General features: G+C 41.7%; 1 protein-coding gene across 6 annotated transcripts in view; it reads left to right on the top strand.

Moving 5' to 3' along the window:
* wdr82 (WD repeat domain 82) overlaps positions 1 to 12,354 on the top strand; it is a 42,791-nt gene extending 30,437 nt beyond the window's left edge. For all 6 annotated transcript variants that reach the window (XM_069936597.1, XM_069936594.1, XM_069936595.1 and 3 more), the window contains 4 exons: positions 1,018 to 1,173; positions 3,365 to 3,434; positions 9,183 to 9,325; positions 10,113 to 12,354. In XM_069936597.1, coding sequence (XP_069792698.1) covers positions 1,018 to 1,173; positions 3,365 to 3,434; positions 9,183 to 9,325; positions 10,113 to 10,142 — 399 coding nt within the window. In that variant the 3' untranslated portion in view covers positions 10,143 to 12,354. The remainder of the gene's footprint in view (positions 1 to 1,017; positions 1,174 to 3,364; positions 3,435 to 9,182; positions 9,326 to 10,112) is intronic.
* Positions 12,355 to 15,785: the final 3,431 nt, after the last annotated feature.

Raw genomic sequence — 15,785 nt, 5'->3', positions numbered from 1 at the left:
CGTTGCCAATAATGTTCACTTCCTGTAAACAAACACTTTGTTTTTAAAAAAAAAGCAACTTATTTATCAGATATTTGGGCATTTAATTAGCTGGCAGTAGTTGTGGAACATATTTCTATTGTTCTATAGATGGGCAATTGGGCTTTAACTGAATCTATAATACATACATCTAGTAGTACAGCATTACTTTTTGTTTAACCTGACAAGGACAAAGTAGTGGTGAGTCCAAGTTGAGTTAAAAGGCCCTTTCAAACTGCCACATAGTGGGATTAACCTGGAAATTTGCATGGTTAGCGACCTAGGTACATGGTGATTTTTAAGGGTCCAACTGGGTCCCTGACCTACCTCAGAGGTGGTCAAGGAACCGAGTAAAACTTAGCTGGGCATCCTGCTCCGGCAGTTTGAAAGGGGAAATAGCCAACCTGGTTACTCTGGTGACATCAACACTTGCGTGCATGTGCCACAGGGAAACCCCTGGCTGAAGTGCTGCTGTCGTAATCTGGGGGGGGTTGTACGTGATGTGCTGTTGCTCCGGTTCATGGCGACAGCTCAGTGCAGGAGCAGTGGCTGTCTTCCTTACCCATAATTCCTTCATGCTTCTGGCAGAGTGGTTCATGGTGTGGGGGATTATGGGTAAGGAAGAAAGCCATTGCTCCCACACTTCTGCATTGAGCCATCCTGGAGAGGCACATCGAGGCAGCAGCCACCTCCCCTCCATTCCCATCCCTGTTCCTTTCGTGGCAGTAACACGTCGGGGGGGGGGGGGGGGGGGGGGGAGACGGGGACGACTGATACTTTTGGTGACTGTGTGACATGCCACTAATTGTGGGGGCAGGATCCCCCTTAAATCGCCAAGTTGGGAATTTATCGGGTAGGTCTGACTGCAATTTGAAAGATGCATCCTGCACCCATGACTCGGGGGGCTACAGGTGCTGCAATTTGAAAGCACCTAATAACTTACCATTTATCAATCACATAAACGAGAAAATGATAGGATTTTCTAACTTGCTTTCATAGGGTCCCTTTGCCACATTTAAGATGCAGTATGAACGGACTTGTGAGTGGACAGGATTGAAATTCAGCAATGATGGAAAGCTTATGCTGGTCTCTACAAATGGAGGCATGGTTCGACTCATTGATGCTTTTAAAGGAGCAGTACTGCAAACATTTGGGGTAGGTAAAATTGTAATGATGGTGAACAATAGGCTAGTAGTGGAAGAGAACTGGGTAGATAGTCAGATTGGCTCTCGAATTAAGATTGCATTTGTTAATTTTAAGAGAGGTATTCAATTCCCAAAACACATTGCCTTTAATTTTTTTTTCACATTATATGAATTAGCTGGATTTTGTCTGGCTCCTCTGGCTATCCTTTTTTTTCTCTCTTTATGGTAGCAGTGTCCATTGCATTTGTGGCCATATTCTCAAAAGATGTACTGAAAAGAAATTCCTCCAGACACTGGCAAATTTCTCTTTTAAAAAGGTCGCCATCAGTATTGAATTCAAGAGTAGGGAGGTTATGATGAAATTGTACAAAACATTGGTGAGGCCAAGTTTGGAATACTGTGTGCAGTTTTGATCACCGAATTATAGGAAGGATATAAACAAAATAGAGAGAGTGCAGAGAAGGTTCACGAGAATGTTGAATGTTTGACAGGATGTCAGGGTTTGAGTTACAGAGAAAGGTTGAGCAGTCTGTGGTTTTTTCTCTGGAGCATGGAAGATTGAGGAGGGATTTGATGGAAGTGTTCAAGATTTTAAAAGGGACAAAGAGAGTCAACGTGGATAGGCTTTTTCAATTAAGAATGGGGGATATTCAAACCAGAGGCCATGGTTTGAGATTGCAGGGGGAAAATTATAAGGGGAACATGAGGGGAAATTTCTTCACGCAAAGGGTGGTTGGGCTGTGGAATAAGCTTCCGGCAGAGGTGGTTGAAGCAAGAACGTTATTTACATTTAAGGAAAGACTGGATAATTACATGGAGGGGAGAGGATTGGAGGCATATGGTCCAGGTGCTGGTCAGTGGGACTAGGAGGGTGGGGATTTGTTCCGGCATGGACTAGTAGGGCCAAACTGGCCTGTTCTGTGCTGTATATGGTCATATGGTTATAAAGAGAGATTTCCTGTTCACTGAATCAAAACATCTTAACTTTAAAGACTTTTTAATAAACCTCCATGAAGCTTTATCTGCAGTGAATGCTTTCTTTAGTTGTTTCCATTCCTGACATAACCCTGTTGGGGTTACTCTGCACTTAATCTGCTGGAGGAATTTAACAGGTTAAATGGGATCAATTTTCGGTGGGGGGGGTGGGGGGTGGTGAATACTAAACATTGTGGCCAGAACACTTCATCATGTGGTGGAGGGAAAGCTGGTATAATGAGGACAGAGTAGGACTGGAGTTAAACAAGAAAACCTGCAGATGTTGGGTGCTGGATGCAGGGCAGGATGAGTGCCAGTGGGGAATTGATAGACCAGGGAGAGGTGAAGGATGATTGGCAAAGGCAGTTGACTGGGAGATGGATGCTAGATATAGAGAGAGAGAAGTAAAGGGATGAGGTGGAGAAAGATGAGTGGAATGGGATGGTTGATAGATAAGGGGACAGACAAGTCTGATAAGGTGACAATAGTGGTATGATAAATGGCAGATGGAACCAAAATATTTGTGGGGGTGGGGGGGAGAAGCCAAGAATCTGGAAATGGGGGTAGAAGAGGAATGAACCAAAGAGGGATGGGGTAGAAAGAGGGAAGAATGGAAGCAGTTAGGAAGATGAGAGGAGTTGCAATTCTTGAAATTGGAAAAATCAGTGCACCTCCTATGACCTCATCTGCATTCACTGCTTCTAATTTGATCTTCTATACATCGTTGAGACCATGTGTACACTTGGGGACTATTTCACAGAGCATCTACAATAGACATCTGGAGATCTTGGTTGCATACACTTGGGGACTATTTCACAGAGCATCTACAATAGACATCTGGAGATCTTGGTTGCATACACTTGGGGACTATTTCACAGAGCATCTACAATAGATATCTGGAGCACTTGGTTGCATGTTCTTTCAACTCCCTTTCTGTTCTATCACTGACCTGTCCATCCTATTCCTTCTCCACTGTCAGAATGAGGTCCAAGGTGCATTGATTTTGTGATCTTCCTGCTCCTCTGTTTAGCCTCTTTTGTGTCAATGCTTAAGATAATATGGATATGTGAAAAGAACATATTGGATCTGCAAACATTAAAAAAAAAGTTTTGACTCCACTTAATGTAGTTTAATGCTGAGGAACTTCGTATTTTTGGAGATTAAATACTGTATTTAATTAGAAAATATGGCTGTTTTGTGCTGAAATGTCTTTCCTTATGTTTTAGGGATATAACAACCACAAGGGTATTAGCTTGGAGGCATCGTTCACTCCGGATTCTCAGTTTGTGATGATCGGTAAGTCTGAGGATGCTGGTTTGAACAGTTCATTTCGTAACCTTAATGACGTACTGAAAGTACTTTTTTTTTAGGTGTTGTCATTTTGTTAGATTAACATTGTCATTTTTTGAGGTTTTTTATATTTCTATTGAAATTGGAACTGCACTCCAAAGACGTGGTGGATAATTGATTTTATTGGCTAAATTACCCTAAGTATAAGTGGGTGGTAGGAGAATTGTCAGTGGTGGGGGAGAGGGTTGGTGGTGTGCATGTGAGAGGAAACAAGGTAGTGGGAAATAAATGGGTGAATAGGATTCATAGAATTATTCTTTAAAGCTAGTAAACTTGGTAAGTCAAATTGTCTCAAGGTTATGAAATTGTTGGGGTTCAAGAAAATTGTATTGCACTTGACAAAGTTCTGATTGGGTGGAATTCAGCTCTTCAAGAGAAGAAACCTCTAAGATTTTGTCCATCACCGATTATTGTTCATGACAAGTAGATTAACAAGTAAAGCATAGCTATCACATAGGTTGCCTCTATTGGTAGTGCTACTCAGTGGTGCCATCAGTCTTGTTTTCCATTTTTTCCCCCAAAGTTAAGAATCCATTTTTATTTTTCATTAAAGTGCAATTGAATTGCTTCCTCATCTTGTGGAAAGAGGCAAGTTGGATAATACTTAAAAACTAAGCATTCTTCTTCCATGATGTGTTATCCTAATGTAATGTGATTAGTTCTAAAAATAAATTGTTAATTTGCTTTTGATTTTTATCCTTTGAGGAACCACCGGGGCCTTTCACTCATTGCAAAGGAACAGTTGAGACAGAGCATCCAGTTGTCATTGTTGAGCATTTCTCTAAACTACTTTTCATTCAATTTCGTGAATCACAGAAGTTTGCAGACATTGTGATTGTGGTAAAAACACAAAAATGCTTAGTAATTCAGCAGGTCTTGCAGCGTCCATAGGCGGTAAAGATGTGTAACTGTCATTTCATGCTTGAGTCCTCCTTCAAGGTGTGAGCCAAAAACAGGTGGATGCCTGAATAAAAAGGTTAGGGGAGAAGGGAAGAAAAGGCAGGGGGAGGAGCACAGGCCAATAGACAAAAGTTGTAGTGAGCATGGGTAGGACAGGAGAGGAAAGGCAAGTATTTATCAGGGGAGGGTTTGGCTGTGTGTATGCAGAGCTAAAGGAAAGGAGGATTGGGGAAGTGGAGGGGTGGGGGGAGGTGGTAGCTAACGGAAACTGGAAAATTGATGTTAACGCTATCTGATTAGAAGGAGCCCAGACAGAATATGATGTATTGTTCCTCCAATTTATAGGTGGTCTTGGTCGGGCAGTGAATGAGACCATGGACAGACATGCCACCATGGGAATGGAGCAGAGAATTAAAATGGGTTGCACTGGTAGATCCCTGCTATTGCTGAGGACAGAGCAAAGGTGCTGAATGAAGTAATCTCCCAATCTGCAATGTAGAGAAGACCACGTGGGAGCACTGGATGCAGTAGATGACCCTTACAGATTCACATGTGAAGAGTTCCTTCACTTGGAAGGACTGTTTGTAGCCCCAAATGATGGTGGAGAAGGAGGTATGGGCATAGGTGTAGCATATCCTGCTGTCACAGGGGTAGGTGTCAAGGGGGCAATTGTTGGAAAGGGAGCAGTGGATGAAGGAGTCACAGAAGGAGCAGTCCTGGTGGAGAGGGGATGATGTGTCTGGTGGGATCACTTAGTGATGGCAGAAACAATGGAGACTTGTAGCTTGGTAGGTGAGGATAAAAGGTATCCTATCGTCTATATGGGGGTGAGAGCAGATGTGGGGTAATGAAAATATGTGGGTGAAAGCCGAGTTGATGGTGGCAGATGGAAAGATGTTTTTTGAAAAAGGACATCTTGGATGGCCTCTTCCTGGGAGAAGATGTGATAGAGATAGAGGAATTGTGAGAAAGGAATGGAATCCTTCCAGTGGTCAGGATGTGAAGAGGTATAGTCGAGGTAATAGTTTATAGAAAATGTCTGTCGAGAGTTTGAGATGGAGACAGAGTAAGAAAGGGGAGAGTGTGGCGAGAGGTGGACCAAGTGAATTTGAGGTCAGAGTGGGAATTGGCAGCAAAGTGGATAAAGTGAACAATCTCGTCGTGATTGCATGAAGCTGCACCAAAGTAGTTGTGAATGAAGCAGAGGAAGAGTTGAGGAGCCTTGCTCCACATAGCCAACAAAAAGCAGGCATATCTGGGGCCCATGCAGGTACCAATGCCTACCCATTTGACCTGAAGAAAGTGGGATGAATCAAAGGAGAAGTTATTGAGGGTGATTTTTTTTTTTAAAAAGTACTTAATTTCATCCTTGACAACAGACCCAACTAATCTTTCACCACCCTGCTCCGGCTTGCAGAACTTGTCTAATGCAAACTCATCCTGGCAGCCCACAGGACCGAGACTCTACATGAAATTTCACCTGGCCATGCCCTTCTTACATTCCTCCTTCCCTCATCCCTCCTCTTCCTCCCTTGGATCCCTTCAACCCTCATGTTTCTGATCCACCCCATCCTCCATATCCTCTACCCCACTGACCAACACTCCAACCTCTGCCTAGTCTTTACCATCCTCTCTGAGATATAAAGTTCTGTCCTCCGAAGAGGCTTCACCTTCGTTCTCCTTCGCGCACACCTCAATCAGCTTTCATGCATGACATGATGCTGAACTCTTCTTCCATTAGCTCCTTCTGCGTGCCAAATTCTACAAGGATCCTCCACCCCTCATTACAGTCTTGCTCCCCACTCCACAAACCACCTTTCTCCTCCTGGACACCTTGTTCCAGCCTTCTGTCTGCTCCGGACCTTTATATTTCCAACTGCTGCTGAAATGTCAACTGTTGACTTCACCATTCCCCTCACCTTTTCTAATCTCACCTCGCCCCCTTTGAATGCTCTTCCCTCCACTCTCTCTCTCTGCCAATCCAACTTCACTATCAACTGCTCACAGACAAGGGTTTTGCTGTCGTGGTCAGGTGCACTAACCACTTACTGGTTCAACTCTTAGTCCCTCAATAAGATCCCACTTTCTTTTTCTTTGGCTTGGCTTCGCGGACAAAGATTTATGCAGGGGTAATGTCCACGTCTGCTGCAGGCTCGTTGGTGACTGACAAGTCCGATGCGGGACAGGCAGGCACGGTTGCAAGGGAAAATTGGTTGGTTGGGGTTGGGTGTTGGGTTTTTCCTCCTTTGTCTTTTGTCAATGAGGTGGGCTCTGCAGTCTTCTTCAAAGGAGGTTGCTGCCCGCCGAACTGTGAGGCGCCAAGATCCATGGTTGGAGGCGATATCAGCCCACTGGCGGTGGGCAATGTGGCAGGCACCAAGAGATTTCTTTAGGCAGTCCTTGTACCTCTTCTTTGGTGCACCTCTGTCTCGGTGGCCAGTGGAGAGGTCGCCATAGAACATGATCTTGGGAAGGCGATGGTCCTCCATTCTGGAGACGTGACCCACCCAGCACAGTTGGGTCTTCAGCAGCATGGATTCGATGCTTGCGGACTCTGCCCAGCTCGAGTACTTTGATGTTGGTGATGAAGTCATTCCAATGAATGTTGAGGATGGAGCGGAGACAGCGCTGATGGAAGTGTTCTAGGAGCCATAGGTGATGACGGTAGAGGACCCATGATTTCCACTAATCTCACACTCCGAACTCATCATTTATGGTCATCTTCCTTCCATGGCTTACAACCTTATCCGCATTGCCCAGATCCAGAAACCCAATTGTCGAATTAGCCCTGTCCTGCCCCATCGAACTAGTAATTGCTTACCTTAAGTCCCCTGGTCCAGCCCTTTCCCACCTACATATATGATGCTTCACATGGCCTTTATTTCAACTCCTTCCTCATCTTCACCATGGTCATCCAGTTAGTATGCCCCTCTATCCCCCATACCAAAGGCTTCAAAGCCCTTCATTTCCTCGATGACAGATCCAACCAATCCCTCTCCACCTCTACCCTCTTTGGGATGGCAAAACCTCTCCTCACTCTCAATAACATCTCCTTTGAATCATCCCACTTTTTTCAAGTCAAAGGGGCAGCCATGGGTACCCACATGGGCCCCAGCTTTATAATAGGTGTTCCCTACTTATGACGGTCTGACTTACAATTTTGCAAAGTTACGATGGTGCAAATCCGTACTTTCAATTTTGAATTCTGATCTGTTCCCGCACTTGCGACACGCTACTCCACCATTCTCACCGTCCAGCAATTAATTTTAGTTCAATACTTCAAACATTCGTCATGTCCAGTGTGCTTTCAGCTGTATGTTAAAGGTTTTTTTTCAGTGTGGAGTAAAGGTATTCAAAATTTAATTATAAAAAAAATGGTAGGCGTGATATTCTTTTTCAACAGGTTTTTTCAACTTGTAACCTGATAGTAAGTTGAACCCCTGTATCTTCCTTTATTGGCTATAATAAATCCATGCTACAAATCTACACAGGCAAGGCTCCTCCACTTTTCCTCTGGTACATTGATAACTACTTTAGTGCTGCTTCATGCACCCACGATGAGCTTGTTAACTTTATCCACTTTACAGCCAACTTCCAATCTGACCTCAGATTCACTTGGTACATCTCTGGCGTTATGCTCTTTTCTCAATCTCTCTGACTATCTTGAGAGACAAACTCTCAACAGACATGTTCTACACACCCACCAACTCCCACAGCTAACTTGACTACACCTCTTCACATCCTGTCCCCTGTAAGGATTCCATTCCTTCCTTGCAATACGCCTTTTCACACTGTGGCCCCTGTAATGAAGTTCCTTTCTCACAATTCCTTTGTCTCCATCACATCTGCTCCAGGACAAGATCTTCCAGGCAAGATAATCTGAGAAGTCCTCCTTGGCTTCCCCTCTACTAGACTCTCCTGCATATCCTCCATTACTCTCATATTTTCCCAAGCCCCTTGCATGCAGCAAGGACAGGATTTCCCTCATCCTCACCTACCATCCCACTAGCCTCCACATCCAACAGATGTGGAGATGTCATTTATGTCACATACTACGTGGACCCACCACCAGACACCTTGCCTCTCTCTGCCTTCTGCGGGGATTGCTGCCTCTGTGACTCTCGTCCACTGCTCCCTTTCAGCCAATCACTAGCATGGCTCCTACTCCTGTGACCACAGGAAGTGCTCCATGTCCCCACGCCACCTCCCTCATCACCATTTGGAATACCAAAGAATCCTTCCAAGAGAAGCAACGCTTGTAAATCTGCAGGGATCGTCGACTGCATTTGGTGCTCATATTATGGTCCCCTCTGCATCAGAAAGACTAGACGCAGACTGGGAGATTGCTTCATTCAGTATTCTGCAATACCGGGGATGTCCCAGCGACAACCCATTTCAATTCACTGCCCCATTCTCAAGTCTTGTGCACTGCTGGACTGAGACCACCTGCAAATTGGAGGAACAACACCTTGTTTTCTATTTGGGCACCCTCTAATAAGATAATATTAATCTCCAATTTCTGTTGTTCTGTGGTCCCCCTGCCCTTTCTCTCCTTCTCCCCCACCATTTTTTATTCAGATGCCTGCCTATTATTTAATTGTGCCTTAACAAAGGTCTCTAGCCCACAATGTTAGTTATATATCTTTACCTCCTATGGACGTTGCAAGACCTGCCAAGTTCATAGAGATTTTAATTGAATGTAACTTTTTTTTGTACTTTTATAGAATCTGAATATTATTGACTTAAAAAGACTGGAAAAAAAAATTACTCAGTTTAATCTGTATTGACTTGCAGGATCGGAGGATGGCAAGGTTCATGTATGGAATGCTGAAAGTGGGTTAAAGGTAGCTGTTTTAGATGGAAAGCATACAGGTCCTGTTTCTTGTCTTCAGTTTAACCCCAAATTTATGACATTTGCCAGTGCATGTTCTAACATGGTAAGTATGCATTATCAATTACTAGAATAAATTTAGGTTGTCAGATTATGTACCTTTTTTGAAGACTTTTTCTGCCCCATTCTCTTTACTGACCCAACAAAAATAAACAAATCTGCTAATATCAGGAATTATACTTGGAATAATTTGTGATCTGTTTTGATTTATTCTGACTGTGCCAAATGGCAATAATATTTGCGGCAAGAGAAACAGGGACTCTTCTCACTTGAATTGAAAATGCTGGCAATGACCTGACTCCTCTTTAACGATTTTAATCGAAGAGTTTTGCTTTAGTTTGGCATTGCTGCTGTTTATCTGAAATAAAGCCCCTTTGCAAATAAAGGATTATTCATTCCAGCTACTTTTTTGTAATAACTGCTTGAATTTTCTTTTAAAATGAAGCGCTAATCAATTAAATGATGATGGATTTGGGAAAATTTTTTTAAGTTTGAACGGGAACTTCCAGGGGTGTTCATATTTGTATATTGTTATTCTTAACTTCACCCATCCATTTTGATTTACACTTTCACAAGTTTTTCCAGTGTATTTAATCACTTCCCGTATTTAAGCCTTTTTTTTTTAAGTACATGACTATCTTTTAGAAATTAGGTGAAAAGGGTTTCTGAGATTGTAAATATTTATTGTCAATCTACATGCAGAGTCTTTATAAACACTTTTAATTGATAGAACTATTTGGTAAATAATTGAACTATAAAATGCAAAGCATTTATTAACCTTGGTGTACTCACTTTAAGTTGCTATCTGGTGACTATACAAATTTCTTTTGCAGGCATTTTGGTTACCCACAATTGATGATTGAAGAAAATAATTGGAATCATTGTTAATAAACTGAGTTGGAGATTAACTGAATCCAAAAAAGTTTTGGGTCAAAGTTTATGAAGGATCTCTATAGACATTGTGGTTTGAACGTGATCACAGACAGAGGTGCCAAATAGTTTGGGTTGGGCACCATCGGTGATGCTATTAATGGGTACATTAGAGCTACCTCCTGTGGAGTCTCGAGCAAAGGAAGCAAGAATGAAGATGGTGTCTCAACTTGTCTATACCTGGGTTCAAATTTTGAATGTCATATTTCCATTTGCATTAATTGAATGAATATATGGGTATTTTACATGGGCCCTTGCCAAAAGTATGAACACAGCTAACCAGGAAGTATTGGCAGTCAATGCCATTGCTGAGGTGATTTTATTTTGTTTATAAGAGCTAAGACTGTATTTCATTGTCAGGGCTGTTGGTTCTCTTAAAAACTATCATCTTGTTTGGATCAAATGGATGGCTTTTCAAAGGAATCAAGTTTATAAAGAATGCAGAGTAGTACTAATAGGATCTTTAGAAAGGGAAGCTGAGTAAATGTCTCGGGTCAGTGGATATTCATCAGAATTGTCATTAGCCTGAAAAGTTAACTTTGTCCCCAAGTCTTCCATCAATTTTTGAGCTTCCAATTTCTAGCACTTGATTTGCTTTCAAAAATAATTGAATTGGTTTATTTACTGTGACATTCGGAACCATAGGTTCCATACCTTTGCTACATCCGTGTTACTATATTGTATATTTGTGTACAGTTTACAACTAAATTCATAAGAAAGTTAAAAGCAGTTTTGTATAAATACAGTGGTGATTTCTGTTTCTGCAATCTTTGACATGACACTTGAACTTGCTAATCATACCTTTTTTAACATTTTTATACTTGCCTGTAAATATTATGTTTCCTTCCTTTCCCATCAAAGTTTTGAAACACAATGTTAATTAGCAGTTTAAAATCTGTATTGTAACATGTGTTTTGGAACTTGGATCTCTCTAATAGTTTTGGTGTTTTTAAGTGCCAAATATTTTTCAGCCAGAATAATATATTCTATGCAAAGGCTGAAAGTCTGATTCACGATGTTACAAAGTTGAATGACAAGTCCTTAAGAAATTGGTTTGTATTGAGTGAGGATGAGAATAAAATCAATTTATAACTTCTTATCTAGAAAATTGCCTTCTCTTTATCTCTTGTGGAAATATGTATAAATCAGGGGTTTGCAACCTTTTTCTTTCTACTCTCATACCAATTTAAATAATCCCCATGCCATTGGTATTCTGTGATTAGTAAGGGATTGCTTAAGGTGATGTGTGTGTAAGGGGGGTAGGGGGGGGGGGGAATGGTTGTGAAGCACTGCTCTAGACCCAATTGTTACTGAAATATTTTGCTTGAGAAAAATTGTCATTGGCCCATTTCCTTTGGAGTTATGAAACCGGGCACATAATGAGTCGATTAGTTATGATTAAAACAGTGGTTTTCAATTTTTTTTTCCACCCACATCCCACCTTAAGCAATCCCTTACTAATCACAGAGGTCCTTTGGCATAGGAATGATTTAAAGTGGTTATGTAAGTGGAAAGAAAAAGGTTGAGAACTATTGGTATGAATGGTTTAACATCACTTGTGTTTCAGCTGCTGACAGGATAAATCTTGTAAATGAAACATTGATTCTAGAAATGTGAGAGGGCTACAAAGGGAACATTTTCCTGCTCCATTGAAGTTATCGGGTTGATCAAAAAAATAATGTTGACTAATTACTTTGAAATATTAATAGGGTTAGCAAATATCAATTTCGAGATTCATGAGGAGAAATTAGAACTTTGGGAATGTGGAAGCATTTGGAAAATACATTGAGTTCAAATTGTATGACCAATTTTGCAGTCCTTTTCAAGTGAGTTTGCAATTTTTAATACTTCACGGTCCTGGTGGAAACCTAATACTTAAAAATGCCCATTTGTGAGGAGCTTTGTGCGCCAGTTACCCAGTGAGATCATCTGGTGGCTAACATGAGAATGTATTGATAACGATTGTATTGACAAACATTTGACTTTTTATATGATAGTGCTTTCTAATGTGCAGTCTTGTAAATACTGAATCTGATCAGTCGGAAAATAAACTTTGTCCATCGGATATTGTTAAAGGGAAACAGTAAGGGCCATTTGAGAAGGCTGATTTCCCCTCTTTCATAATAAATGATGTCATAAAGACAACTGATGTACTGAACTTTTATTGTTTCCTGTGCAGCTCAACTTCCTTTGTTTGTTACAACTTTATTTTTTCTCTTGTTTTCTAAAGCTTGTTTAACCTTGTAACCATGTTTGATTAACTTTAAAGTAGCAAAATATTAAGTATTGTAACATAGTTTGTGATTATTTGAAAAAAGAACAGGTTCACAAACATTCCATGGTATACACTGCATAACTACTGTGGTTAAAGATCTATTTCTTGTATCATGTCTCCTTCATGTCTTTCTGAGCCACCCCCATGTCTAAACAAAATAAGACTTTAAGAAAATATTAGATCTTTCTATGATGCACTGCCTTGACCAGCCTGGGAGAACTAGTTGAATTCTCCAATTTAAAAACAAATCTGTGTCTTGGGATTAATATTGGTCTGAGCTGGTATAAGTTTTTAAATTAAAAAAAAAACCTATGTCCTGACCATATCCCTTCATTGCAGGGGGGGGTCAAATTTAAGTTTTGTCCTGATAAAATTACATCATCTTGGAGCTTGCAAACTGCTGCACCTGTTGTTGACTTGCGGGATCACAAGTAGTCTGAATGGGAACTAATCATATTTGTTGAATTTGGTACACCCTTCCACGAGACTGATGCATCCGTGCAAGTTTTAATATCCAGTAGCACAGCTTCATTTGGTTCCTGGTGCCATTTCAAAAAGTAGAGATGATTGTTGATAGGACTGTTGAGTGTCAGGAGCTGTGCTTTGTCTCACAGGATTTTAAAATTGGAGTGAGAACCTCGGTGATTGGTTTGAGTCTGCGATACAGAGAGAGCCAGTAGCAAATAGAAGGAAGGGAAACTTGAGTGGTGCGGCCAGTGTGTGAGTAGGAGAGGCTTTGGCTCAAGAGGCTTCAGCGAACAGAGGCTTGACAGTGTGGTACAGGCACAGTCAGTCAGGTAAGATATTTTCATTGTCACCCAGAGTGGAGATGGCCGCTAGAGCAGTTGAGGACCACTGTTCTAGAACCAATTGTTAATGAAATGTTTTGCTTGAGAAAAATTGTCATTGGTTTATTTCCTTCGGAGTGCTCGTGCACATAGCGAATCCTTTTGGTACAATTAAAACGATGGTTTTCAGACTTTTTCTTTCCACCCACAAACCACCTTAAGCAATCCCTTGCTAACTCAGGAGGGCCACAGCACATTTAAGGAAGGGACATGGACTGAAATCATTCTTCTTTTTGTGTGTAGTTTGTAGGAGAGTTACAGAAGAAACAAACCAAAATTGACTGCTTCACAGGGAAGTGAACCCATACATTTTGAGCACTCCTTAGGGGACCATAGGCCAATAAGGTTGGTAATGACTTGGGGGCGGGGGGGGGGGGTGGGACCAGAATATAATGAATAGAAGGGAATTGAGGAGATGGTAGAAAGGTTGTTGCAATATTTTATGAGGAAGGCAATGGAGGGAGCATAAATCTAGTCTGTTGGAAGGTTTGAAATGTGTTTATTTCAATGCAAGGTATTAGGAATAGGGGAGATGAACTTAGACCATGGATCATAACATGGAATTATGACGTCCCCATTACAGAGACTTGGCTGACGTAGGTACCAGGGTTTAGATGCTTTAAAAGGAATAAGATGGAAGGTAAAAGGGAGGGGATAGAATTTCTAATCTGGGATAGTATCACAACTGCAGAAAGGGAGGACATTGTGGAGGGATTGTCTTCTGAGTCAGCGTGGGTGGAAGTCAAACTGGAAAGGGGTAATCACTGCTTTGGGAACAGTCTTTTCCAGTCATTCTCAGTGGGAGCCACAGCATATTTAAGAAAAAGTATTTTCACCTCGTGTAACATGAATTGTGTTATTTAGTCGGTAGGAGGGAAGTACAGAAGAACTTGACTGCTTCACGGGGACCAGAGTCCTAGGGTGGGCTATAACCAAAAAAAAGTTGAGAATGGGCACTAAAGCAATGTATTAATTTAGGACCTCCTGTACCTCCTCCGCCTCCAAAGTTGAGAATGGGTCCCCAGTAGCCCTCAGGACACTGAAGAACCGATAATTAGGCAGATTTTAGAATGATGAAGAATTTACAAGTTGTAGCAGACTTCAACTTCCCTAATATTGACTGGCACCTCCAGACTGTAAGAGGGATAGATGGGGCAGAATTTGACACTTGTGTCCAAGAAGAATTTCTGACACCACTGACTAGAGGAGAGGCCATACTGGATCTAGTACTGGGAAATGAACGTGGTCAAGTGGTGGACCTCTTGGGGAGCATTTTGGTGAAAATGACCACAACTTTGAGCTTTAGCATAGCTATGGACAAGGACAAGAGCAGACACAATTGTAAAGTGTTTAATTGGGGAAGGGCTAATTATGATGGGATGAGGCAGAAACTATGGGGAGTAAATTGGGAACAGATGTTCTCAGAATAGCACAGAAGTAATGGAGAGGATATTTAGGGACCACTTGGACATACTTCACAGGGAAAAGATGGTAGGAAAAGGGAATGGTGGTTGACAAAACAGGTGAGGAAATGAGAGGAAGCTTGCATTATATTTAGGAAGTAAAAGATAGGAAGGGCTCATGAGAATTGTATGGTAGCCAGAAGGATATTAAGAAGACTTGGGAGAGCTGGAAGAAAACACAAGAAGGCCTTGGCATGTAGGATTAAGGAAACCCCTAATGCGTTGGAAGACTAAACAAACTCAAAACTCATTTAAGTACTTTGCACATTATTTATTAGTGAATATTTTCTGTGTTGCAGTCAATTTGTTTACATTTTACTTCTTTTGAGGTAATTGGGGAATTGAGCTGGATGAACACTGGATTATTTGGGAGGCAGACAGTGAAGTTCTGCCTGGCCAGTCAGCAACAGGATTGCATGTGATGTCACGTATGTACTCTGACAATAACTGAACATTAGAAGGCAACATGTGCTTGGAGGCAGAGGAGGTAAGGGAAGTCCTGAATGAATACATTGCTTCACCAGAGAGGGGGACCTTGGTCAAGGTGAGGTCAGAATAGAACAAGTGTATGTATTGGAGCATGTTGAGGTTAAGAAAGTGCTGGATTTTAAGAATGGGATTGATAAATCCGCAGGACAGGATGAGATATACCCCAGGTTACTACAGGAAGCGGGGAGGAGATTGCTGTTGTGTTGGCAACGATCTTTGCGTCCTTCCTGATCATGGGGAATGGTAATGGGAACCTTGACTGTGGATTCAGAATTGGCTTGCCTGCAGAAAGCAGAGAATAGTAGTGGATGGAATATATTTGCATGGAGGTCAGTGACTAGAGGATCTGTTCTAGAACCCCTGCTCTTTATGTTTTTATAAATGACCTGGTCATAGTAGAGAGATGGGTCAGTAAATTTGCAGATGATACAAAGGTTGGAGGTGTTGTGGATAGTTATTTGGGGAATGGATTACTAAGTGCATGTAATATTTTTCAACAGT

Source organism: Narcine bancroftii, chromosome 5 (genome assembly GCF_036971445.1).
Source record: "Narcine bancroftii isolate sNarBan1 chromosome 5, sNarBan1.hap1, whole genome shotgun sequence".
Lineage (NCBI taxonomy): Eukaryota > Metazoa > Chordata > Chondrichthyes > Torpediniformes > Narcinidae > Narcine > Narcine bancroftii.
Note: the sequence above shows the minus strand (reverse complement) of the source record. Positions and strands in the feature narration are given on the sequence as shown.